Source organism: Dinoponera quadriceps, unplaced genomic scaffold (assembly GCF_001313825.1).
Source record: "Dinoponera quadriceps isolate SergipeBrazil2010 unplaced genomic scaffold, ASM131382v1 scaffold1658, whole genome shotgun sequence".
Classification (NCBI taxonomy): domain Eukaryota; kingdom Metazoa; phylum Arthropoda; class Insecta; order Hymenoptera; family Formicidae; genus Dinoponera; species Dinoponera quadriceps.
The window spans coordinates 35,695-59,981 of NW_014555920.1; the positions used below are offsets into that span (position 1 = coordinate 35,695).

Below are 24,287 nucleotides of genomic sequence, written 5' to 3' on the forward strand. Positions count from 1 at the left end.
TCTTCGCGCGATTCTGACGTGAGACGTAGGTGAGATCCCGGAACAGTGAATGCTGCCGGTTCCTCGAAGAACATTTTTTCCAGAATCGCAAGGAAATGTGTATATACCCGAGTCCAGTCCAAAATCTCGAATATTCTTTCGTCGCGTCAAAAATCCCTCGTAGGAATGTGATGAAATTGTAGCGTTGCCCATGATATCGGCCGAATGAAGATCGATCGATCTTCGCGACAGACAACGAGATTTGCTTTGACCTGTGCGTGGGGAAACGCGGCAGGCGTAATGGGATGTGGAGAGGCCAGCCTAACGTTTCGAGTGAACGCATGATCATCAATCACGTATGAAGACCTCGTAAACATGTTTATTGTTGTATGCGCTCGTGAAAGTTCACTTCGCGCATTAACGAAACAATACAGCTGCAAAAGCCCGCCGACAGTAATTAATGTTACGCGTTAATTATACTCAAAGGACTCGCTCGTCGTCTCTGCAGCAACTCGATGTGAAAACAAGGAAGAACTATTGTTACTACAGCTAATGTGTCCAAATGACGTTTTAAACGAATCCCGCAATCAATTCCCTAATACGTTTTACTTGTCCAAGAATATTAAAATGGACAGTGGGAAGGCTTTATGCACACGCATACACACACATTCGAAGTGTTTAACGAAAACATATAAACTGGGAGACTTACTATCGCATAAAACGTAGGAAAATTTTCATGCAAAAGTTTCTAGAGAGAAAATTATTTTGTTCTACTATTTTGTTCTATATAGTTCTACGGAGAAAAATATTTTGCTGGCATAGTAAATTGTTAGTTACTGTTGGGACAGCAAAAAATTTTTTTGGACAGCGAGAAAATTGTTAAGATTATTAATTAATTTTATTGGATATATAGACAGCAAAATAATTTGATTACACCAACTAAATTTTATTGCTGCCGCAACGAATATGCAGTAGCAACGATTTATATTTCGCTACAACAATAAAATTATCTTTCTCCGTGTATCTCCTGAAAATATATTATATTAAAAAAACAAATTCTCTTATTGGACACAGCATACGTTCCAAAATTTAGAAGAAAAAGGTATTGCAACCTTTTTACGACTGACCACACATAAGGATTTAAAATATATAATCCAATATTATGCAATCGAAGTTCCGAATAAGATTTGTTAAAGTGTAGAGAAGATTCGACGTCAAATATTGTTTCGAAACGAAATAAAATAAAAAGTAAACAAATATTTATAAACGAACCGCATATATTTTCTCACGTTCCGCAAATTCCACACATATACACACACATACACATATACGTGTAATTTCCCAATATTATATTAAATTCCGTAAATAGTAACTGCCGTTTTCTACGCGCCGGCCGAATTTTGTCCATTGATTTTCGTTTCTAGCAAAATGTTCTACACGAACGGCGAGCTTACGTTTTGTTGCGCATGCATCGTGTCTGCCACCGGCAGATTGCTGTGTCATTAGTTTCGAGTGATTCTTGCACATCACACGGCACAAGTCGCGCCTTCGTTTTGCCGTCACGATCGAATTGCGTCGTTGGAGCGTGTCCGGTCGTTTACAGAGATCGACTACTGATGCAACATTGGACGAAACATCGGCCGCTAACAAAAACCGACAGTGATAGATAACGCGAAGGCCGCTGTAACGCTGTGCCAGTTCGCCCGGTGAATTTCTTCCTGACAACGAAATGCAAATGGCATTGATAATTAACATGTGCAATATGCAAATTAATATTTAAAAAAACCGACCGAATCGCGGCAGCGAATCGATCAAATTTACATTCGGTTTTATACGAAAAGAATATATAACGAGAAAACTCTTTTTATGAACATCTCAATTAAAAGTAGATCGATCGTTTCGAAGATATATACGCACATGTGTATTGCAAATTTAATCCTTGCTAGGAAAAGTGGAGTAGCAGGACGAAAAAATAAAAAAAAGTATGAGGCTCACACGAGTGACCCAAATATAAAAATATGCATTAATACTTTCAAATTATTTCAATGTAAACGGTCCTTTAGGCCGACGTGAAAATGTTCCGCTAATGATCACGACGATGTGATTACGCGAGTCGCCTCCGTCTGGAGATTAGACGAGGTTTAGCAGGAAACACGTCGATCCGTTCAGATCCTCTTAATTTCCTTAGAGCTTGAATCTTCGGTGAACGGAAATAGTTTATCGCCGGTAGCTCGACCATCTCCGATTCCTAATTTACATGGAGAGCTGTCCGATCGTTCGCGAAGATTGACTACTGAAAGGATAAAAAATCAAGACTCGTATCATCGGCCGACGCGCACGCAATTGAACGGCGACGGTTATCGTGCATCGCTGCTGCAATAAAATTTCACTCACGTATTTCGTACGGCGCACACGAGAAACAGTCTCACCCGGAATTATTACAAAAGTCAGTCATCGTAATTTTGTATCGAATATGTGAACGAAATTCAGTGCTTCTTAATCGGATTTAGACCTTAATACGTGCGTTACCGTTGTCACACACGTGTGACGCGACGATCTCTTTTGCGAGAGACCAATGTTATATGTAATTTTTTCTTCTATGTCCACAAAAACAAACCAGGTCTGTTCCACGCAATTAATATGGAGATTATATTCCACCAAAAAATATGGAGAGAGTTTCCCAAATAAAAATAGTCGCGAACGTGTTAACCTTTCCTTGGCATTCATACATTTACATACATACATTTTGCCGTTCAGTTTGGCACACCGGGTCTATGAAGCCCGGTCATCTATTTTATGTATGCCTTTACTTAAATATCTGATATAAATGTGTTTATCCACAAATGGTATGCAGACTTATAGTTTTGAGCTTGAAAGAAAAAAGTAAATTTTGATTTTTATTTTTGAGGTTGAAGTAAATTTGTCACAATTATTTTTAAAATAGAAAGGTAAGATATCAAAGAAAAGAATACGTTGATTTTACAGAGAAAGAATTAAAAATTGTCGTAGGGAAAGAAATCTATGTTTGTACGTGTAATAATTTCAGATTTGATAATTATAAAGTCTGAATTTTTCGCTTGGATCAATTTGACCCGCGAGTGTCAGATCCCATTTGAAGACGTGCGTAATTTGTATACATTTCAAATATTTATACAAATGCCCGAGGCGCGATCAATCTTAAATATTTCACGGCGCAAACAGTATCCCGGTTACCGCCGTCAATACAAGACGCGACTATGATTTACGCGCTCGCACGATTATTAACCAAAGTTAATCGAGCGTGCTCGGCATTAATCGTTTAGCGTATCGATTCTGTCACAGCCTTCGCTAATTTCCTTGAATCTCCCGCGGGGCCGGAGGGAAGAATTTGTCAGTCGAAGCGCTTGCCTAAATTACCGGGGCGTACCTTGCGGGAGAATATTCCCCGTGTCAAGGCGCTTTAGCCTACCATTAGGCTGTTAATGTCCGTGACACGCACAGAATTAGCACCCCAATGGCGAATTATACGGGATTTATAACGGGGAACGGCGTATAATGGATGGTCCAGCACTTCAGGCCAGACTGTTTGCCGTTAAACAAAAGCGCCAATGTTCCGGCGAGAAACGAGATGACTCGGGAGTTATTATTAAGATGCTAAAGTGAAACCAATATGCAGGGTGTATCTCAACTCTATTGACAAACTTGCAGGGCAGATTCTATGTTAGAGAAATAAGTAAAAATGTTTGCGTTGCTATGCCCATCCGTAGCAAGTTGCTGGACTTCGAATGGGATGTTCTTCCTCATCCTTCGTATTCTCCCGACCTTGTTCCAGCTGATTGCTACCTATTTTTCTCTTTGAAAAATTTCATAATTATCACATCTACGATGGTCCGAAAAATCAATCGTCGACATCGAATCGATCATCGACTTGTGAACTCGGTGTTACTATAATAACTACGACCGATTTAATACGAGAACTGCAAGAAGAAAACACAATTTCGATCGACTTCCGTCGTTAGCTCGATCGGAAGAAGTTTAAGAGATCGGCGAGTAACCATCTAAAAAGAGTCGGCGTCGGAGCAATTAGAGACACGATCGATGAAAAGCACGAGATCGCGAGTTTGCAGAACGACGAGATTCGCAGGGGGAGGCTTGCTGGGGCCCGGGGTTTCCTCAATCTTTCCCAACGTAGATGCAATTTCCCTTCAATTACGCTCCAGGCGCCTATACGATTTCGAGAAACTTCGAGGAGATAGCTCGCAGACGTTGAAAAGAAGCTTGTTACAAATGATAATAAATGACTCGAGATGGCAGAGGCGCGCCGACCCGATAAATAAACCCGGTAATTTCCGGAAAATCCCATCGCCCGAGTAGGAGTCCCTACGTGCGCGCACCTGCGGCTAACTTCCGACTGGTTTTAAGCCTGTTCCCTACTTACTAACTAGTCGAAGAATTAATTATGACCTTAGTTCTCCATAAGTAGTTTCGGGCTCACATGACCAATTGCCTTTTCGTTACGAAATCGTAATTATGCAAAACACGCCGGTAAATTATAGCACGTCGGGCCGATATCGTCGGCGGAGAAAAGTGTTTCTCCGATACGCGGCAATTCCGCGGTACGTTATGCGATTTAATGGACCGACAGAATTTTTGCATGTTTAATTTTTCACAATAGAAGTCTCTATCCTTTGAATCTGCAATGAATTATAATCTCTTTTTTTCCATAGAGGATAACGTTGCATAGAAATTCTCTCTGTAAACAGATAGAAAGGCTAATTTTTTTTAATGGAAAAAGACACGCATACATACAATTTTATATTTAAATGCCAAGCAGCTTTTATCTTTGAAAAAGCCGAGGGATATTTTTAATGATTTGCACTATTAAAGCAATTGCGATTGCATTCGTACGCGTCGCTGTTTAAAATTATCGGAGAAAATCTTCGCCTCTCTCTCTCTCTCTCTCTCTCTCTCTCTCTCTCTCTTTCTTTTTTTTCTATTTTAGAGAGATATTTTTATAAAATACAAAGACATTCACTTCCCATCGTTTCCGCGCGTTAGCACGGGGTAGCAAAATGGAAATAAATTCATGGCCGACGACAAGCTCACATTTCCCATTAATATTTGTTCCAGATGGAGGCGTAGTGGGTGGTTCGAGAACAGGCCCAGTGGTGACTCCGCACACGCTGGAACTGACACCACGTGGTAGGGTTTTACTGCAGCTTGCACCGCCGGAAACTGCTCGAGCGTACCTGCCGCCAGAATATCGACCCGGCCGCGTTTATTCGGACACGGATTCGGAAAAAGTACGTCACATTCAGCAGAGCTTAATGACGCGCCGTTAATCCAATAACGAATTGCGTACTTTGGGCGGGCCCGTTCGATAGATTTCAGAGCGACCTTCCGGCACTTCATTTGCAGATCTGCTTCTCGACGATGCGACGGAAATTGGCCATTTACTGCGCGTTTAGAGATCCGGCATGCACGAAAGAACCAAAAAAGCCGTCCATAAACTTTTGACTATCTTATTATTTATATATCTATGCCTGCGTTATCTCTTTGGACGCTTACACGTTGTAAATATAGATCAGTGTGACATTTTCAATAGTACATCAAGGGGCTACTCATACATTTCATATTTATCAGGGAAAATTATATTCTTATATATTGATTTCGTTACCCAAGCAAAAAATGTTAATTTGAAAGGAAGTTGGCAAAATCGAATTTTTGCCAGAAATTTCGGTGTTTCGTCGTACTATGCGGCGTACATGCCAAAATCATGTTCATCGAGAAAGACCTCTTTTTTCCAATCAAACGGATCACTTGCGACGCGAATTGCTGCAGTAAACTCGCGGCTGATCATTCACGTAATGCGATATTCGACAGATAGTCGTGGCGATATTATGCTCGTAAAAGATAAATAATATCTGAAACGGAATCGAATGATAACGCAAAATTCGATATGACGATATTGCGCCGGGGGGAAGCGGTCGGACAAAACATGTTTATCGGTGACACGGAGCTTCGTTCCTCCAGTCGGCCGAATTATACGCGCGTACACGCGCTCGTAAGTGGTAGCGTATTTATTGAAGGGGGCGAGGCCGCCGATAGGTATAATTAAAAGAGCATCACGCGGGGAATTATTAACGTGTCCTATTAAAATCCTTTCAGCGCGAGAGGGATTAAGCCGACACGGCTGTCCTTTGACGGCTCGGGCTTTTTATTTGCCCGACTTTCGCGTTTCAGCGACGAGTGAATTTTTAACGGGGCTGCGAGCCGTTCGAAGGACTCGAAGAACGGAAAAGGGGGCGCAACAGGGAGCTGGCGCTGGTTCATGCCAGTTTTTGTGTACCTTCAGCGAAATCCCGCCGTCGCCTCTGTGCGTCTTCCCCCGCCCCGCAACTCCGCGTGTTCGGCGGATTTTCTCGCTCTTTCTGCGTCCTCCTCCTACCTCGCTGCGATCCCTTTCGTTCCCTTTAGCGCGCCATCCTTTCTTCCCGTCGACGGCCGGATGGAGCTTCGTTGTTTCAGTGCGACCGGTATTTATCTCCTGCAGATTAAAGGGAGAATAAACGGCGCGAACGATAAATAAACTTCGGCGCATCGTTCTTTTGTATCGTCGATTTGAAACCTCCCCGCTCGCTCTCCCTCTCTCTCGCTTTCACCTAACGAGGAGATAAGTCCTCGCAGAAATTCTGATGCATCCAGCTGCATCCATATCGCTCGTTAATCACGCAAGCAGATGATCAGGTGTAATTTACGTTCGTGCGATGACGAGAGGACACCGCACGGTAACTACGTTGACACAAACACGTGGCAGTAAAGCCACCGCATTTACGAAGATTCAATGGCGACGATGTTTGTCGGGCTATGTTGGAGTAAATAACACTTTCCCGCGTAAGAAGAGAACCGCAAGCGGGAACTCTCGCGCTTTCTGGATTCCGGCCTCTCGCGGAAGTTCACGCGAAACTGAGTCAAATAACAAATATATTTTTGGTATGTATAAAAAAAATTATTTTTAACTTTCATTTCATCCACATATAAGATGACGAAATTGATATGTCCTTAAAAAATTAAATTAAAATTTTAACTTATTTATACATTTTTACGCAGATAATAGGCAAGGCTTTAGCTATTCAGAAAAAAAATGATCATTATTTTTACGTTGCTATGAAAATGAGGAAAAAAAACAAATCTTGTGGTCATCACCTTATCCTCTTTACCTACATCAACGCGTCGTCTGTCAATAAACGTACAAAGAAAAAGTAGTATTACGATTTATGAGTGAATTTATGATATCAGTGAAGACGAAGATTGCGTCATGTATGTGACAATAGGAGAAATATTATGCGAACGGTTTTATACAACCAAGTATTATTAACTCGAGTATTTCATTACGCAGAAACTAGAACTCATTTCCCGACTCCAAAGTAGCGGCAAGGAAACGCAGTAAGTTTGAATAAAAGATATTTTTCCTGCTGCGCTTTCGCGACACACAAAAGGATATTGGTTGTCTTCATCGCAAAGTATTGATTTAACGCGAAATACGAAAGTTCTCTCTCAATAAAACTCATTAAAGAATCTTATCCCAATCTGTCTTCTGTTTGTGCACAAACTAATATTAAAATGCAACATCCAATCCCGATCGAATAAAGTAGACCGATACAACTCTATTAACGACATTTTAAAGTCTGGTATCGAGGAATAAACTCCGATTTGCGTCGACGAGATCTGAACGGAGTTATATAATCGGAGAAATAATTATAATCGGTAAAGTTCACAGCCTTGTTGCGTTCGCAAAAATTATGATAAACTACGTAGCGTGTTTGAACTGGAAATAATTACTAGTTCGTTAAAAGTGAAGGGTACTGAAAAGGAAAGTTCGAACGAGAAGCAGATTAGTAAAATATTTCGTTCCTATATTTACTGCGAAAGACATAATGTGAAAAGAGTCGCAAAATGTTCCTTTCAGGACATAAGTGCCAGTTTGCAATTTTCGTTAAAATTTGAAAAATTTTACAGTTAACCAAAAGAAAAATGTGATTTGAAGTAACTGAGTAAATTTTTTTAGAGTTTCGAAACTTTCTCTTAATATTCTCCATCGTGATTGGTTAAACCTTTAAGTGACATGTAATTAGTTAAAATGAAGTTTGAGGGCATAATTTATACAACAGTGTGATATATACTATTTTGTGTAATAAAAGTAATATTCATTGATAAAATTACTGAAACCTAAGAAATAAGCGGATGGGGCAGGTTAATACATTATTATTTTTTTTATCATTATTACGATTTTTTTGTCGTTGTAAGGATATAATTTCTTTTGCATCTTTAAGTATTATGCTCTTAAACAGTCTGATACTTCAAATATTATTTTTCGTTATTCTTGAAAATTTCATGTTTCGTATTTAAAAGTATAAATACATTTGTCTTATGCAGTTCTTGTCTATTTTTTCATCTATCTGATACTTTGTATGTAATCTCTAATTGGACACTTCAATCATTTCCAAAATATATACTTTAGCACAGTGATGACTTACGCTAATATGACATACGTTAATATAACTAAAAAGAAAAATTCATTATATTCTGACAATCGAAAACATGTTATAATATAATTCCTGCTTTATTATTAAATAGCTTTAAACGCACATACGTGTCTCAATCATATTTATTATATATAATGCTAATATCCCGAGTCACTTTCGGGCCAAATACCCGAACACGTTCGCACATATGTTCGTGCTTTGATTATTACAAACGAAACTATACAGATTATAGGATCTTTCGTAACATAAAAACATAGAGGAAGGTTGCCGCTATCATCGTTGTTTAGTCAATCACAACGATTAATTGTCTGAAAAGTTTCGATACCGAAATTCTGAAAAGTTACCGAACATGCCCCTACTAAACTATCACAGGGACGATCTTTTTGAGAACGATGACGAAGAGATTCCACTACAACTGCGAGAGGAGACTCACTATGGTAAAAAAAAGCCCGAAATGAAATTCTGCTCTTTCTCACGAGCTTCTACCGTAATAAAAAGGATCTACACACTCGTGTAACCTTTCCGCAACGTATTCCATTTTCCGACTACACACGTTAGGAAACTGCAGTAATCTTCGGACGAGTCTCCGAAACTATTTTTGATTGATCTTGAGTGCAGGTATAAATTATGCCCTCGGCCCGAAACGTTCTAGATATGTCACCGATAATGCGCTCCCGCCGTCCTCGCCGCTTACGGCTCCGCCACGCTTGCCGGAAATCGCGAAATGCCTGACGACGGCCGCAATATCACGGTGAACGACGATTACCTGCGCGGCGCGCGAAGCCAGCGTGAAAAAGCGCTACCTTTTTCCGGCGGACGTCGCTCTTATATTTTTCACTGCGCGACATGGTGCACGGGCGAACTGTCAGAATGACACCGCAGCAGTGAGAGTCGTGCAAATGTCGTAACAGTGTATGCAACACGGTCTCCGTCGCTTTCCTTCTCACATAAATAAAGTACGAAGCCAGAAAGGGCTACAGTTTGAAGCCGATGCAGCTTGAATTCGCGAAGATCCCACGCGTCCCGAGCGTTTCCGGCATTTCTAATTATGAACGCTGGCAAATGCGTCGCCAGATGAAACGAAACGTACTGGCGAGCTTAATTAAAAATGACAACGAAGCGTAGCGTTCAGAAATTGTATGGGATAAAAAGTTGTTCGTACGCTCGCCGGCCCTTTTAGCACATCTTGCTGATGTCATCCTGCTATTTATTCTGCGAATGTTAACCGTTGTAGTGGATAAACTGTCCATTACAAACCTCACTATACGCTATTTTATATGTAAAATAGACTTCATTTGTTTATGTGGACATAAAGTAAAAAATAATCGCTAACGCACATACGTAACGTCGCTCTTTTGTGACAATCAAAAGATGCGTCGGACATGACGCATGCCAGTGAACGTGTTATTGCTAAATTATACTGCTAATAAATGTAAATGCACCAAATGACATCAATACTGGTTTTTCACATATACGATGCGTCTTAAAATTCCCGCGGAATGTACAGGAAGATTCTTCATATCAGAAAAAGTAATTTTTCCTGAATGAAAATGTCGAGGAAAGTCATTATTTACAATGTCTTTACAATTTTCAATATAACACATCTTTGAAACCAAACCTTAGATTAAAATTCTGTTCAAGTAAAGTCTACTTGAAATCAACCGAAGAAGATCACTTTGTTACCCGTTTGTTCGCCCGGAGCGGAAGAGGCAAGGGAAAAAATCTGCTCAAAGGTCTAAATAATTCCAACCATTGGTATGAATTGATTGAGCATCGATTCTTCAAAATATCGATATCCGATATTCCATCATTTATACTATAATCTTCCTACGTGCCTACGCGCATGTGTGCGCGCATGCCTATATATTTTCTCACGGAAATAAGAAAAATCCGATTGTTAAATCCGCTTTGGATGGGAGCAGGCTGTCACGACCCGAGATTGATACATTATCCTTCGACGTGCGATATACAGTTTAGTCAGCTCCAAAAGGATTTACCCGAGAATATCTTTTCTCGAGAGATGGTCGCTCCTTTATTTATCAGTTTCCTTCATACAGTCTTTCGCGCCGAAATAAGAAAATGCATTTCAAGATACATCGCGAACTTTCGCCGCTGACTATAATATCGATACTAATGCGTCCGATGTATTCAACAGAAAACAATTTTATTCTGATTGCAGATGTGGATGTACTCATTAGGAAGGGCGTTACTGGACACGACTCCCAGAGTGGCGGCGTTAATGGGAACCGTTTCCGTTTCGCCTTCCTCCGCCTTGCAGTCGGTTTTGGCTGCCATGACGGAGCCTGATCCTCGCAGACGTGCCTCTTTGATGAATCTCCTCGACGTGAGTCCTTTTTACCTGATGCAAGCATCTCTTCAAAGCGAATAACTCTACCCTCCCGTTAATTATCTCGGCTTATCATACCTACGATATTCGTTCGCGAGCAAATGATATATCTCACTGTTGAACGCGTTTCTGAGTTTTGTTCACGTCCCTCAAAAGGCTGTCGCACTCGATTCATTTGTCATCAGTGCGTACGCACTCAACGCTCGCGTTATTACACAACTACGAGCATTGCTATGTACAGTCCCGTTAATAAAAGCGCGATTTCAGACGGTCAGATCGTTCAAAGTTTCGAGCTTTGTCGTAGTGTGAGCGAGACGCGCTATCGGCCGTTCGAAATAAATCAGCGAGTCAGTATCACCCAGCCACGACTCTTCAGCGCTCGATATTTCATTTCGCGCGCGCAACGTGTAAGTCACTCTCCGCTGTATTTCTCGCTCTCTGGTTACGCCGGTTTTAGCGGGTGCGTTTACATCGGACAGACAAACATTTTCGCCGCGACCGCCGGTATAATTATATTAATTCAACGGTATTTAATACGCCGCGCGACATATTATACCAATTATTCACTCCCGACGATACTGTTATATTCGACGGCATCTGGCAATTCATTTTCATCATATTATTGGGCTATGAAAAGTCGAGCACGGATATTTGAATGCCATTATTAGATATTAATAACGTCAACTCATCAATATAATCGATTTCTTCGATATATCGCGGAACTTCGCTTAGAAACAAAACTGACTGGCATACTTACTAAATCATAAATGTTTCATATCTAGTTGGAATGATTTCACGAATTTCGCGGAGCATCCATTAAATACGAGACGTATTAAACGTAACTCAGCATGAAATCCCAGCATTATATTACCAGCTGTATTAAATTAAACGCTTTCACGAGTGACCGGCGCACCAAAGAAGCCGGTCAGTGAATGAACGTATCACGGATCCGAGAAACGTTACTCGACACGTATCGCGCGCTCTGCGACTGCAATCTTCCCCGGTTAATAACAATATCTAATTCCAAGTAGCGCATAGCCAAATTAATTTCCACATCACGATTACGAATGGCGAGTAATTCAACGTCGCGAACGTGCAACGGTTCAAGCAGCTGCGTCGGACTCGAATGGCGCGCAGCCGGGGGTGATAGAGGGAAAGGTCGAGTCGTCTTCGCGGCGGGAGAAATAAAGCAATTTGTCGCGTAATAATTACGCGACACTGAGTCCTGCCGTTNTGATAGAGGGAAAGGTCGAGTCGTCTTCGCGGCGGGAGTAATAAAGCAATTTGTCGCGTAATAATTACGCGACACTGAGTCCTGCCGTTGAAATTTCGAGTCGCGTCGCGCGTTATATAGTTCGACTTTTTTTAGCAAGTCTTTTAGCAAGTCGATTCTAGTTATTCTGATTCAAGATCAATTGAAAAATTCAAAAATTGATTTTTTCTAATAATCGCCCATCGCTACCCCCGAATAGACGGGGTTACGGCCGTACTTTTCTCTAACTCTTCTTTAGCAAATCATTCGACCAGGAGGGCGGTTCGGTTAAGGAGTAAAATTGAGCGATCAATCTCCGACGAGTCTTCTTTTTCCAGCGTAACTTCATTCGAGCCACCAACGGCTGCGCGGTTTCCATCGAATCTCGCGACTGTATTTCTCTTTTGAGCTTTTTCGCTAAATTATTCGCTCAACGGAGCTCAAGATAGAATGAAATGATGGACAAGTCGTCCCTCCGCTCATTGGCGTAACCCGACTCGAGCAGTGGCCAACCGCGCGGCTCGCATCTGAGATTTCGGTGATATCCGTGTGGAATCGATGTAGACTCAATCACGGCAGCTCTCGGCTGTCGGACTCTTGCGGGGTAGCGCGCTTTAATCGAATCGCCTGTTACGAAGAGAGCGAGCGAGCGATGAGACGACACTCGAGATGCCTGCGACGTCCCACGTAACATCGGAGCACCACGTTGATTCGCCTGACAGGGAATACAGATGTCAACGTCGCGGCGCAACGACGAATGCACGCGCGCTTAAGTGGCTCCCCATAAGAACAATTGAATCGGACACGATTTCGAGTTTGATCGACGCGAAATTCAGTTATCCACATGGATTGATCCGCGATAGAATACATGTGCGTAAGGGAAAGACGTTCCCGGCTATAATTTTGCGACGAGATTGATAGTTAGGATAAAGGCGCGATCGAATTACGACAGGCCGGTTGTTCCGACGCTTGGAAGTTTTTTTTTAACACGGTCCATTCGAAAGTCCGTTTCCTAATGAAAACACTAATCGAATATCTCGTCGGGATATTTAGCGCCGACGATGAAAAAGTCCGCGCGAGCGAATCTAATGAAATCGCTTTCCGTTCCATCCCCCCGCAACTTTCAGCACGCCCAAGATCTCAGCGAGGAAAAATGTTTAGCAGCGCGAACGCTGCACGCGCGAAGCCTCCATTATCTCTTCCCTTTTTATATTTACTAGTACGCATATATATATAACGCCGCAATACGATAAAAATGGAATTGAATCGACGACCGCGAACACCGCGTATAATCGCACGAATATAACTCGGCGAGTTGTGCGGTGTAACACATTCGAGTTACGATACCACGTGAAAGAGATAACGAAAATAATACAGACGATGGGAAATGTCCCGCATGGTTGCGACAAAAGCGTTCGATTGTAAAAGCGCACTCGCACGCTCCACGGTTACGCGCCATCATTATCTTTACAATATTAACCCGGCGATAACTCAAACGCGTATAATTCTGCATGCTCTTTGCATACACGTGATCTGAATAAATAAGCCTCGCACAAACTATCAAATGCGATTGATGTTTCGTCACGATTAATTGGTTTCTATCAATTAGTCACACCCGTGTGATCTTTCCGCATTATAAATAAAATCGAGTCGATATTAATCGAAATTCTCGCGTTCTATTTACGATACGTGGCGATTAAATCGCGGCGTATTTTCCAAGCGCAATGCCAGAACGACAATTCGCAAATCTCGTAATCACATCGAACGTTACGCGCATTAATATTTAACGCAGGCGAGCTATTTTTCTCCTCCCTTTTGTCGCGATATCGCGGAAATTTATTTATAGAGAACGCAAATGGTAAGATGAGATTTAATCGCGAGTGATTAAATCGCGACGCCAACTGCGCAATTAAGTGATTTTAATCGTTTGGCAAATAGTACGGGAAACGCGCGTATGATACGGCTTCGCCGCACTTGTAAATATTAGGACGAGCCGGCAGCGAGAAAATGTACGCGTTATGCGGTCGTACGCTGCAACGTCGCTGGACGCGCCGGGTGTCAGACATTATCGCACCGGTGAGAGTGAACGACGAAATGCTTCCGAAATTTTTTTCATTCGACATTCCGACAGCTACGTTAACCTTGGAACGCGTAGAACGCACAGGAAGACATGAGGAAGAGCACAAGTTCAACATCGGCGGTCTACGAGCAAAAAATCGTTATAACGTTCAACTTTTTTCACATGTCGAAGCAGATTTAGTCGAAAGTCTATGAACGCGTGAAAATCTAGGAAACGTCTTGAGTAACAATAGCGTCACGATCGTGTCTCGTATGGAGTGCACACAGAGAAAAAAATTAATGGAGGAGAAGGTGGTATAATGGTCCTCGATTGCATTTTGCGCAATATTTTTACGCTGGATAAATAAAGCTTTAATAATAATAATAAACAAAACTTCACGATTATTTCGTCAAAGTGTTTGTTAAATCGATTCTAGGATTGAAATTATAAAATATTTATTATTCAGGGCGTTGTTTATAAAATAATATAACTTTTCATTAAAATAAATTTAAAATAATATGTTGAAAAAAATACAAATACTTTGTTACAAATTTATATATTTATTCAAAATAGAAGGGACAACAATGAATATTATAACGTTTTGAAACATAGTGTACAGCCGGAAATTTACGCTTTATTTTCAGTTTTATATATAATCTATAGTTACAAATCGCACAAGTAACTCTAATTATAATATATTATAATGACAGAGTTACAATGGCCTTAATTATAACTTTACTTGACCTTATGTATATATGTGTAAGGTTGAAAATCGCATAAATTTCGAACTAGGGAATGATATATCATACATATGACGTCGACTGTGAGCGCTACGATTATATTCGTTACCTGACTTATTGAGGAGAAATGAGAGAATATTGTATATGTGAGCAACGGCCACATACATTCGACTCTTAACAAGTTCAATCGATAATATTAATTACACGAATCAAGAGAAAAGATAGAAAAATAGAATGGCGACGCGAGAGCAGCGCAGAGCCACCGATAAATCCGCGCGAACAAAGCCGCAAATCCGAATACCGGAAGAGATTACTTGATGCAGCCGCCGGATATCATTAAGCGACCGGGCCGCGATATTACGAGACTCTCTCCGTTGAATTTCGGGGATCTCGCGCGAGGGTTTTAATGCGACTCGAAAGGCGATCCACGACTCGAATGCGCTACCAGACGCGGAATTGCATTTACAAGTGTAACTCGGCCATGATAATTTCGCCGAGCCCGATGATTAACGGCCGGCAATCTGAAAAACGCGACGGCCGTTATCACCGCCGCGAAGATCGAGGCGGTCGCCATAATAAGTCGTCCATCTCGGCCACGATAATTCTGTAAGCCCGATAACCTCGAAAATTGATGAAATCGGTCGGCAGGAGATGGAGAAGAAGCACGCGGCATGCAGCGTAAATGCGGAACCGCAATTTCTACGAGGATTCCTCGACGGACAATAAATTATCCGCTCGAGCCACCTACTTTGCCTGGCGGTATCTATTCGCGCAGATAAAGGCAGCCTTGAACACGTCGGGGTTAAGACGGGGGGGACCACCGCACTTCGGCGGATGCAGCCGTGGCACGAACTGATAGCCACCGGGGGCACCATCTGCCGTGTTTGTTAAGAATAATAGTCTATCACTCGCGGCCGGCCGCGCGCATCGCTTATTTCTGGATTTCTCAGAGTAATGGAATGGCGAATTAACGTCGCGCCTGTCTGTTTCCTCGACGAGCCAGCAAATTTCTGTCATAAGAAAGTGAGAGAAAGAGTGGCAGAAGAAAGAGAGAGAGAGGAGGGGAGAGAAGAGCTGTTTTTCAGTTTCATTTGCGAGCTGTCCCGGCACTTTTGCGTTAAAAGATTATTTCTTCTTTCTTCCAAATTCCATTCTTATCGTTCTTTTCTAAAAACTGTGATCGGTGCAAAGTTTCGCGTCTATCAAGGCTGAGGACACAATGAGACGTTGATAGGTAACGCTTCACCTCGCGGATCACAGTTTATTGGATCTATAGAATTCCGACTTAGCCATTGTTCCCTTGAGCTAATAGTTCGTCTGCTGCGAGGCGGAAGTTTCAAAACCAGATAATCGGCGCATACCGGGGTAGTGCGATAAACGCATCGACGCGATCATATTATGTCCGCGACCGCGCTATTAATACGAACTTTCAAATCTGCACGGACGTTTATCTGATTTAAGTACATCACGTTAATCGTGCAAGGCGGCGATCCGCCTTCTTGTATCTCTAGAGGAAGCGATTACAAAATTACATTGACAGATTTCCTTCTACCAATAATGACGAGCAGGAATGTAACATCGTAAAATTTAAAAATTTTAAGAAATATACAAAATTAAAGGTGATATATAGAAATATATAATAAATGTACAAAATAATGTAATTTCAGTGTTTTTTTATTTTATTTTTTTATAATAATTTCCTGTACCCAGTAAAGAAAAACTTACATTAAAACCGGTCCTTGTTAAATCTTGTGTCAAATTTTTAACATCGTATTAATTTAACACTTACCCGTGTGTTAAATTAATATACTGTGTTTATCACAATATCACCATACATTTAAAAAAATAGCTATTTGCAAGGAAATATGTAATAATTTTTATAGGACTATCATATATTTCGATAGAGAAGAGTTTCGCATCCATACACATCAGTTCTAATTTTACATCTTCAACAAGGCTTTAGAGCTAAGAAACAAAATAGTATGTCAGTTTTAATGCTCTTTTCCTCTTTTCCTATATATATATTATCGCTAAAATATTTCTTCCATTACTATTCAATTGCTTTTATTGAGATATTAATATTTCCGCAGATGTTAATATAACAACGACACGGCGTTGCACCATTTTCCAGGTAATATCCGAATATTGCCGGACACGTCTACAAACGAAGCCCTTCACGCATATAGTGATGGACATGTATCAGGAGGTTCTGGAATCGCCGCAATATGCCGCGCGGACACGGGTCTACTTCCAGCTGAACACTCTGTACCCCGCACGGACCATCATCGATCAGGCCAGTCAGCAAAAAGTCTACGGCCATCAGCATCATCATCGTCATCATCATCATCAACCGCAACGGCGACAACAGGAGCACGTTCAAGCCGCGAATAGTCAACCGTCGTCTTTCCAGCATCATCGCGTCGTGCAGCATTCGTCGACTGTCCAATCGCGCAATCAGCACCAACAAGAGCCCGCTCAATACCCGAGCAATCAATTCCGAGCGCTCCAACAGCAGCAAGAACACACGCAACAACAACCACCGCCACCGCCGCCGAAGAGCCATCGTCATCATCATCATCATCATCACGCGAAGGAAACGCATTTCCGCACGCAGTCACGGAACTCTCAGTCGCATCCCAACTTGACGAGCCTGTGCGGGCCTGTGCAGCAGCAAGCACAGCAACATCAGCAGGAGGCGACGCTGAGCGCGTGCCGGGTGCAGTTTCAGTCCCAATTGGACATCCAGAACGGCAGCCGATCGATAGGACCGTCGACGAGCCACCATCAACGCAGACACCATCATTCGAGGACGTACTCGCAGCCGGTCTACACGCGGCTCCAGCACACCAGGAGCAGCGGCAATCTACCGGCGACGACGAACGCGGCCGACGCCGGTAATCCCGGCGGGGATGTTTACAACGACCCGATATACGCCCTGCCGGTTAAGCCCTTCCTGAGCTCCCAGGATGTGAGAGTCAATGGACTGTCGGCGAAGCCCTCCGCGGCGATCCGTCGCGGCGACGATGTTTACGGCGGATCATCGTCGATAAGCAGGTGCCTTTACGTATATATTCCGACTGTATATTCTTGTTTCGGGAAAGAAATCGGAACCGATTTCACTCGCGTGACACAACCCCGTCGTAATTTGATCACCGCAACTTTCTGCTCGTTATGCACGTTTTCGACGCACGGTAAATAGTTTCGCGTTGAGAACATTTTCGTTGCTTTCACTCGGGAAAATTTCTCGTGACAAATGAAGGTAATAGTCTATTTCTCTCTCGATTCCTCGAATTCAGCGATAAACGTCCGTACTTTATTGGAATAATGTCAGTTTCTATTTGGTAGCTGAAATCTAATTGACGATTAACTCGATAAGACTGACTAATCGCATCGATCAGTCAGCTAATTGACTAATGCGATTGGTCAATATTGTTGAATTAATCGTTGATTAGATTTAAACCATCATGGTAGAAACAGGCACAAGTACATTGAAAAAAAGTGACATTTACTTGATCCAAGTAAAATGGTTACTCCAATACGCCTTGGCAAATATTTACTTTAGCAGTAGAAATATAATTAATTATATACAAGGAGGAAATATAATTAATTATATACAATTATACATACATTATATACATATTATTGTATAAGTAGACATTTACTTGTACGTGTTAAAAGGATTGCTTATTTTTTATTTTATTTACTTTTTTTCAAAAAATATTTACCGGACGGAAAAGCGAAATTTTTAACTGCTAGGTTTCTACTATGGAAAAGAATCATTACATTATACATAATTTTAGTAAACTCTCTTAAATTCAGAATTATTTTATATTTATATTCAGTAATTCACTTACGAATTAAGATAATACTGCATTTAAGTAAATATTTACTACGGGCTATTAAAATGTATTTAAATTGATAAAAATATTACTCGATTTAAGAGATTATCTTAAGATTTTTCGTTTCTAATCTTATATGATCTTGTTAAAAAATGAGAATCAAATGTGAATTATTTTCTTTTAATCGATTCTACTTTATACGACATGCTTTTCGTACACGAAAACATTAAAAACATCTCCGAAATAGACATTCTTCGAATACCGGCTGCTCTCAGCCCGATGTGGCGTCACAAGCGAAAGAGCGCCTTCGCGAGGACATTTACGGACGAGCGCCTTCAGGAAGGATGTGTCTGCAGAGGCAACACTCGAATCCCCAGTTGCCGAGCAGAACGCAAGCTGACGAGGACTTCAAGCGGTTGTCGCAGCCGAGTGTCGCGACGGCCGAGCCTCGATGCGCCGACGTCGTCGCGCGTAAAGAAGAACAGACGGCACAGCAACAAAATCCAGTGTCTTCCATGAGGCTCCGGGGAATCCAGGGACCCCCGAAGCCACCCCGAATTATCACCACCCTGAGAAAATCCGCTCTCTCCGACTCGGAGTGTAACAACCAAACAGAACCGCCGGCGAAACCTCCCAGGTAGGTTGACTCGTCTTTTCTCCTCACACTCACGTATTTGCGTGTCCAATTATCCGCGTCGATTCACCGCGGCTCATTAAGTCGGCTTTGCGTATCGCGATCAAGATGAAAGAGAGAAAAAGTGGAGCGTACGTTAGCCGGATGCCCTGAGTAACGAATTACGCCATTACTTATTACGAGGAGAGAGCGCACGTGTTTCCGATGCAATTTATTCCGAGCAGCCGCGAACTCGCCGTCCGAGCTATCCGAATGAAATTTTAATCAATAACCAATTTCTTCGGAAGCGTGCGAAGAAAACAAAATTTTCCGGCACAACTTGCATTTTTAATTGATCTTCTTTTTAGCTACATTGGAGTGCAGTTTCTCTTCCAAGAGAGAAAAAATGGGGAGAGGGGAAGGGAGTTGATTTTTCACAGGAGAATGTCTCGATTGCGCCGAGCGGCGCCGATACACCAGAATGCGATGCGCAACTTTGTGTAACGCAATGTCAAGCCAAGCAACGAAGGATCTGGAAATTTATATTTGCACCCTCGAATTTCGCACTTTCCTGCCCGGAATTTCATCAATCTCGCGACGGGGGCGGGTATTAAATTAGGACGCAGGAGGCATTAAACAGTTCCAGGATCTTCGAGCTCGCGCGCGACCCGCATTATTAAGTTTTGCCTCCCAGTCATACGTCCGTGTTAATGAACGCTCTCAAGCGATCCACGCTCTCGCAAAGAGCCGCGAGACCCTCCTCTGGCACAACCGTAACGTGGTTTCGAAGGATACTCGCCTAGCGAGTAACCAGCTGGGTGATGCAGCCAGTTGCAGTCTAATGCATGCCAGTCGGCTGCCGCTGGAAAGGTCGAAACGTGGCGCTCTCCGGCGAACCTTTGACCTTCGCGAGAGCTACAGAGAGAGAGAGAGACCTATATTACGATGACATTTAGCCGAGCGGGAATAGAACACAAACGCGCGCGTATGCAGTTAAGCGGCAAATTAATGCACAATGTGCTGCGCCCGGGAATTAAATCAGTATGATTAAATTAAAAATTACGTCCGCATGATCCTGACAATGCGGGAAAGTCCCGCATAAAATCCGTTCAATCGTGACGAAACTCAACGTCGACATTCAGTTCGGGAATATCGACGGGATCAACGGGACGCGTTACTCATCGCGGTGAGCATTCAGGGTCGTGCTCGAAATTTTTGCAATTCTTCGACCTTTGGATTTTTTGGGGAAAAAATCTATTCCTGTTAAAACCAGAGTTACTTTACAAATATTTAACTGATCTCGAATAACGAATACGGTATATGTTACTTGCCATAGCGAGAGTGGTAAAAATGCTGCTCGAAAATTTTCCAATTTTTCGATGGTTCGATTTTTTTTTTACAAAAAACCCATCTCTATTCAAAATTATTTTACTCAAAGTATTTAACTAATTTCGAATAACGTATTATAGAATATATTTAATACAGTAACGATATTAACTAACTTAAGCGTATTATTTTGTAACATTTTAATTAATGCGATACGTTTTAATCCAATTTGCCGCTCCTGTTGAAAATCCGAACAAGTGTGCACTCCCACAGACATTTTCCTCACTACACCTATAAATTTCTCTCTCTCTCTCTCTCTCTCTCTTTCCCGTAGGCGTTACTCATAATGCGTTGCAAAAATTGATTTGCCCCAGAGAGAGAATTCGCGACCTTTAATTTCGAACTATTCTTTTCGCGTCGAGTCCAGACAAGAGCAACTGAAGACGGTGAGAAGAGGAGAGAGCGGATAAAAAGAGAGACGAAACAAGAAGGCACTTTGTGATGACAGCCCTAAAAGAGCAGGTCTAGCCTAGTTAGAGTTTAATTAAACTCAGTGCGAGAGTTCGTTAACGTCGCTGCATAACGAACGTGGTGTCTACGAAATTTTGCCATAAGCTTTCCGGTTCGCTGCATAATTGGGCGCATCGTGGTCTATTATGCCAAATGAAAAGTTCCGCCCGGCACGATCCATATTAATCAAGCGACCGCAAACGCGAAAAAAAAACGCAAAGAATCGCGAATCCGTTCTGCTCAAAGGTTTATATTGTCATTATACTTCCACCCACTTTACGACAGATTCTCGCGCTTTCTTTTGGAACAATTTATTTACACGATTCAGCAGCCATTTATCTGGCGATAATTAAAAAGACCGTACAAATATTTGCAGGATCATAATGCGAAACGGACCGAGAGCTCGACGAGGGAAGGCTGTGCAAAGGGCACCGTCGCGGCTTTACCGAACAGTGGGTGGGCCCATGAGATGTTTCAATAAGGCGCAATGCGTGGGCCCAGAATTTGTGGTTCGCGCTAATCAGCCTCCGAAAACATTGTGTGTGGGTCAAGTTAAGGTAAGAAAGTAAATGTAAATATGCGATAAAACGGAACGTAGTTAATTGGAAATGTTGGTTTCAACACGTTATTCAATATATATTTTTCGACGTTTGTCTGTTTCGGATCTCTTTGCCCTCCGTTCTTAATTTGTTTATCATATGTTCAAAACTATCAAATCTACACCAAGAAAATAACGCGAGAAACATTTTAATAACAATATATGAAATTTATGCTGAACTGCTACCCGTTTTTTCCTACTCATTGTTTCTAAAAGAAACAGATATACTATAAAACTGACAAATATAACAGAATAAATACTTTTTGGAGAAAAAATACATACGTGTAATAAACCAAATAATTTCATAAATAATGTTGTTTTAGAAAATACCAAAAACATGTAAAAAAGTAAACTTTCCGGTACCGGGAATCGAACCCGAGCCTCCTGGGTGAGAGCCAGGTATCCTAGCCACTAGACCATACCGGATCGATATGGCCACTCGCTTTAAAGTTAGATTCAAGGAAGACTATGACTGTACATGAATATACAAATAATTATTATATTAATCTGCATACACAAATACATAGACGTAAATAACTTAAAGGAGATAACCAATATATTAATAAATAAAAACCAGCAAATGCCAACGCATGGTTTGAATTTACACAGCAATATGAGTTTCCTCCATGATTTCTATCTTCCTATCATAAATAAATTGGAAAGACTTTGAATTTTTGCGTCACATCACATTTGAGATCACGACACGCGAATACTTTACCTCACGCACCTCCTGTGTACCTTCTCTCGATCAAGCGTGTTCTAATATATATGTGTTCTAATATATAGTAAACAATTTTATATTAAATTTAATACATTTTACATATTCGAAAAGATTCACTCAAATTTTTGTGTAAATTTATAACACAATGTAAATACGTTGAAAAGTAACACATAATAACACATATTAACCTAAATAAAAATAAGTACTATAAAAATTTATATATATAATTCAAAGAAGATACACAGAAAAAAATATTCGCGAAAATTGCTAGACCCAAGTGCAAAATAACATTCCGGTACCGGGAATCGAACCCGAGCCTCCTGGGTGAGAGCCAGGTATCCTAGCCACTAGACCATACCGGATGAATGTACGACCGTGTGGATAGTAAAAACATAAACGGAAGATAATACTTGATCAAAACTTTAATTTTATAATAAGGCTATTTAGTTTTATGTTGTCTTCAAGTGGAAAAAACGGAAATAACTTCTTATTTGTAACATCAAAGAAACACAATAGGAGATAATTAATATAGAACTAAATAGACTTAGTGTAAAATTGAAATTTTGCTCGAATATATATTTTTAAAAAGGGGAAAAAATGAAGAGAAACAGTGCTGTAAAATATATTATTAAAATTAATATTTCTTTAATAATACTAATAGTCAAAACAAGCGATAGTCACTAAATAGTTATTACAAGCGATAATTAAATTTCTGAAGAATCAAAAATTAATTAATATAATAAAATATGATAAATTTTAATAATAAAATATAAACAAATGATCCACAATTGTCAGCGATAAATACTTGATATTTGATTCGACGTTACTTCACAAAAATTTTTTTAATTATTAAAAATTATTGATTGATTATTTTCAAATGAACAACGTATATTTTAAATGTGCACTAAAAAAGTTTTCAAAACAAAAATAATTCCGGTACCGGGAATCGAACCCGAGCCTCCTGGGTGAAAGCCAGGTATCCTAGCCACTAGACCATACCGGATCGATTATGGTTGTGCTAAAGATACCATATGATCCTGCATACGTAGCTAGAACACCGTTTAATCTTAAAATTAAAAAAAATATAATCAAATATGCAAAAAATTGTTAAAATACTTAACAAAACATACATATTTTAAATGGTTATCATACAAACACATACATGTTATCATACAAATGGTCATCATGCAAACACATACACATGCATGTTATCGTATCTTTATTCTATAAATAAGATAAAGTTTATATACTAATAAAAAATTGATTCTTTTCCGAGAGTTTTACAATTTGTATAGCAATATTTTAATTAAAAATTTTCAATTTTATTAAGTATAAGCAAAAAAAACTTCCGGTACCGGGAATCGAACCCGAGCCTCCTGGGTGAAAGCCAGGTATCCTAGCCACTAGACCATACCGGATCACGGTACGGCAGACTGTTAAGAACGTTCTTCAGGGTATGCTCAAGTAAATCACGGTTAAATAAACAAAAAATGTTCAATATTCTGAATTTTTACATCATAGTTACTGTTATCATATACGAATCTACGTATTAATTAGTATGCAAGATTATCTATTACAAAAAAAATACATTGCACTTAATTTGTCTTATCCGTAAAGATTAATGCAATCAATATTTTTTCTTATAATAGAAATTATATATACTACATTAAATGCATTAAACTAAATTAATTATAGCAAATTTGCATATCTAAGAAATAAGATTTTGAGACATATATCGTATAAAATATATCTATAATTTATAAATTGCACGCACCTGT

General features: G+C 40.7%; 1 protein-coding gene and 4 non-coding genes across 5 annotated transcripts in view; 1 reads left to right on the top strand and 4 right to left on the bottom strand.

Annotated features, from left to right (window-relative positions):
* LOC106745819 overlaps positions 1 to 24,287 on the top strand; it is a 53,697-nt gene that overhangs the window by 19,171 nt on the left and 10,239 nt on the right. Inside the window, exons 3-7 of the mRNA XM_014621772.1 lie at positions 5,089 to 5,261; positions 10,684 to 10,848; positions 17,034 to 17,956; positions 18,989 to 19,378; positions 21,567 to 21,747. Coding sequence (XP_014477258.1) covers positions 5,089 to 5,261; positions 10,684 to 10,848; positions 17,034 to 17,956; positions 18,989 to 19,378; positions 21,567 to 21,747 — 1,832 coding nt within the window. The remainder of the gene's footprint in view (positions 1 to 5,088; positions 5,262 to 10,683; positions 10,849 to 17,033; positions 17,957 to 18,988; positions 19,379 to 21,566; positions 21,748 to 24,287) is intronic.
* On the bottom strand, positions 22,143 to 22,214 carry Trnae-cuc. Its single transcript has one exon. It is a non-coding gene; the product is annotated as a tRNA-Glu (tRNA).
* On the bottom strand, positions 22,800 to 22,871 carry Trnae-cuc. The gene has a single exon. It is a non-coding gene; the product is annotated as a tRNA-Glu (tRNA).
* On the bottom strand, positions 23,441 to 23,512 carry Trnae-uuc. Its single transcript has one exon. It is a non-coding gene; the product is annotated as a tRNA-Glu (tRNA).
* Positions 23,856 to 23,927, bottom strand: Trnae-uuc. Its single transcript has one exon. It is a non-coding gene; the product is annotated as a tRNA-Glu (tRNA).